Raw genomic sequence first — 3,609 nt, 5'->3', positions numbered from 1 at the left:
TTACAATATATATATATGGATTCAAGTAATCATAAAAAAAAAGCTCCTTAATGCATTATTTTTAAAGAGTTTTGCATTTTGCATTGATGCAGACATGTAAGTAATCTATTTATTATTAAATATAATATAAATTATTTACATGTTTTTAAGTTATGAAACAATTTATCGTAATATTTGAATTGTCTTATTGTTCAATAAAATATCATCAAACTATTTCTCTGTCATTTATGTCTTTATATACATACATATATATATATATATATATATATATATATGTATACACACACAAACATATATGTAGGTATGTATGCATACATGTATGTACGTTTTCATAATTCTTTTATTTTAAGAATATATTTGTCATAGGGCTCTGGCCCTGCTGGGGTACCACATTCAAAGGTTTTAGTCAGATCTACCCACTACTTGCATTATTTACATTATTTACATTCAGCAGATATTTGTCCTCATCTTGTTTGTTGTTTACACAATGTTTCGGCTGATATACCCACCAAAACTTGGTGTAGCACCAAGCTTTGTCAGAAAACAGGCTGCGCTTTCAAAGCAACCAAAATATCTTGACACAAATGAAAATTAAATGTTGAAGTGAAGCTAACAATTTTTGAGTGTTCTTGACTGGCTTACAAATATCTTCCACACTACAATTGTCTTATTTTAATGATCTATATTTACTGGGTGGCTAAGTTTATGTTTTTTACATTTACACAATCTTGTTTTTTTTTTGCTTTTAATTGGTAATATTGTTTCACACACCATACACATACAACACACACATTCACACAGCAAACACATGCACCTCATATGCACACATACATATAAACACACACACATGCGTGCACATATACACACACACACACACTCTCTCTCATACAGGTACATATTCTCTTGCTCTCTCTCTCTCTCTCACACACACAGTGCAAACAAACTTACATACATACATGATCATACACACACTATGCATACAATGTGTTTCTGCATATCAGTTTCTGTTTACCAAATTCCACTTTGGCTATAGTAGAAGACATGCCGAAGGTGCCACACTGTGGGATCAAACCCAGAATCATGTAATTTCAAAGCAAGCATTTTAACTACATAGCCAGGTGTGCAACTGTGGTGCTACATGGTACATGTATTCTAGTTTTTATTATGTACATCACACCTCGGTATGACTTTAAACTGAATCCAATGGTGGGGTCCTGGTTTGTGAGTCTTAGGGTTTTGGGGAGTATGGAACCACCTCTTAGACACTATTGTTTCCAGGTATACTCTGACCTGTGGTTGTAGCACTCAGCTACTAATTAGTAAGTCAGTGGGGCAGATGGAACTCATTAACTTGGGAGAGAAGCAATCCATTTAGGAGAAGGAAAACCTTGATTCCAAACCTCTGCTGCTTTGCAACCATACCCAGCCATGAGAGAAGCTTTGGGAGTAAACCCTGAAAGGAAATTGAGTGTCAGAGCCCTTGAGGTAGTTCAACGATGTCTACAACCTCATTCTGGCTACCCCTTTGATGACACTGATGTCAAATTGCAATGACTGGGCTGTTTCTTTGGATCCATCTGTAACCTAGAGATGGAGGGACATGCTGCATGGGAAACAATCTGTCCTCAGTATCATGCTGTTTAGGCTTGGATCCTATCAAACACTCTACACATGGGATAGACAACTTGTATTTTCATTGATGGTCATTGTGGCAGACAGAGGCCAAAGAATTATGTATAAAATAGGGTTGCTAGAGGATGTATAAAATAAGGTTACTATAGGATGTATAAAATAAGGTTGTTATAGGGTGGATAAATAAATTCTGTTATAAGATGTATAAAATAGGGTTGCTCTAGGATGTATAAAATAGGGTTGCTATAAGATGTATGAAACAAGGCTTCTATAAAATATATAAAATAATGTTGCTTATAGGTTATAACTTGATATATTTATTGTTGATTATTTATCATTTTAAAATATTCTATTTCAGAGCAATGTTATCCTGGTTACTTTTCTGGAACTGGTTATGAGCCCTGTCAGCCATGTCCTGCAAATACCTATAATATGTTCCACAAAAGTACCATGTGTTCACCTTGTTACCATAATCAAACAAGTCTTCCTGGTTCAATATCACGGTCAAATTGCACAGGTGAGTCTGATTTCAGTTTTTGCCATTATTGTTGTTACTATGTGGACTCTTAAACACACTTGTGCTATGTAGGTAATCAGTTGAATGACCTGTTGTAACCAACATATCTGTAGTTCTAGATATACCAGTGATTGGTTTGTTGCAAACTTGTAACCAATTATGTTTGAGTTCACAAATTATCCCCCACAAAGTCCAGTCTTTATTGCAGTGTATCTTAATGTCCCTAAGAGCTATACCAGCAGAGCCCAAACCCTTTGTAGGGTTTCCTATGCTGGACAGCTCAAAGGATAGAGGCCAAACTAATATGAACCACCTCTTCCCAGAGAAAATAATGCATGTGCTTAGGGCCAACATCCCTACCTAGAAGAAAGCAAGTTACAGAAGCATTGATGGCAACTGAGAACCAGCAAGACCTGAGAGAGAAAGCCTTTCCTCGTGGTAACATATGATACCATGCAGCAAAATCTGAAAGGAAAAAGCAGTAACCTAACTGGAGAGAAGCAGAAATGACATTTCAGAGTTGAGAATAGTAAAGAATAGTTGTCAATAGCCCATGCTCCATAGGAAGCAAAGGGTTTAACAATCTCAATGGAATAAAATAAACAAATAAATAAGCTCATATTAACTGTCCTCATTTCGGTTGTTCATGTAATGGTACAGTAATCCATAAACACTCATAAAGTCTGTATTTAGCTTGAAACTCAGTGAGGTGAAAATAATGATAAATACCTCTACCACTCTCAAGGACACCAATTTGTCATGGCAAATACATCCAGAAAGTTTGATATCTATTCATACCCACAGCTTGGAAAACTATAAAACTGTAACAAATAATGGTAGGCAGAAAATTTGAACTTACTGCTAAACACTATACTGCCTTCCATATTTAATTAATTTTGTTTACCATAGATTATATGCATTTCTAAATTTGTGATCCAAATTGTTTGAGAACCCTTATAATACTATGTATAACACACAATGTTGTACAGCTGCTACAGGTGTAGATAATCTGCTATCATCCCCTATATTAGTTTTTAATATTTCATTTTATTAAAAGCAGTAAGCTGGAAGAATCATTAACAAGCTGGATGAAATGCTAAGCAGCATTTCATCTGAGTTCAGCAACATTTTGCTCTGAGTTTAAATTCTGCCGAGGTTGACTTAGCATTTCATCCTTTCAGGGTTGATAGAATAAGTATCAGTTGAACATTGAAATCGATGAAATTGACTTAACCCCTTCCCTAAAATTGCTGGCCTTGTACCAAAATTTGAAATCAGTATTTGAGTTTATATAGAATACTAATGAATATAATGAAAAATATATACTCTATATTTTATACAACATATGTTGTATAAAAGGATGTTTTTACATGCCACCTGCATGGGTGCACTTGGCTTGATGGGTCCTCTGTACCTATATATATATATATATATATATATATGTATATAGGCACAGGCAT

The 3,609-nt window shown here is 34.9% G+C and overlaps 1 protein-coding gene across 3 annotated transcripts in view; it reads left to right on the top strand.

Annotated features, from left to right (window-relative positions):
• Positions 1 to 3,609, top strand: part of LOC106881248 (uncharacterized) — a 276,422-nt gene that overhangs the window by 170,300 nt on the left and 102,513 nt on the right. For all 3 annotated transcript variants that reach the window (XR_008264114.1, XM_052967796.1, XM_052967797.1), the window contains exon 28: positions 1,991 to 2,149. Coding sequence is in view for 2 of the 3 variants with exons in the window: in XM_052967796.1 (XP_052823756.1) it covers positions 1,991 to 2,149 (159 nt within the window). In the remaining variant the exon portion in view is untranslated. The remainder of the gene's footprint in view (positions 1 to 1,990; positions 2,150 to 3,609) is intronic.

This window comes from Octopus bimaculoides, chromosome 5, assembly GCF_001194135.2.
Source record: "Octopus bimaculoides isolate UCB-OBI-ISO-001 chromosome 5, ASM119413v2, whole genome shotgun sequence".
NCBI lineage: Eukaryota > Metazoa > Mollusca > Cephalopoda > Octopoda > Octopodidae > Octopus > Octopus bimaculoides.
This window is presented reverse-complemented; position numbering and strand designations above follow the sequence as displayed.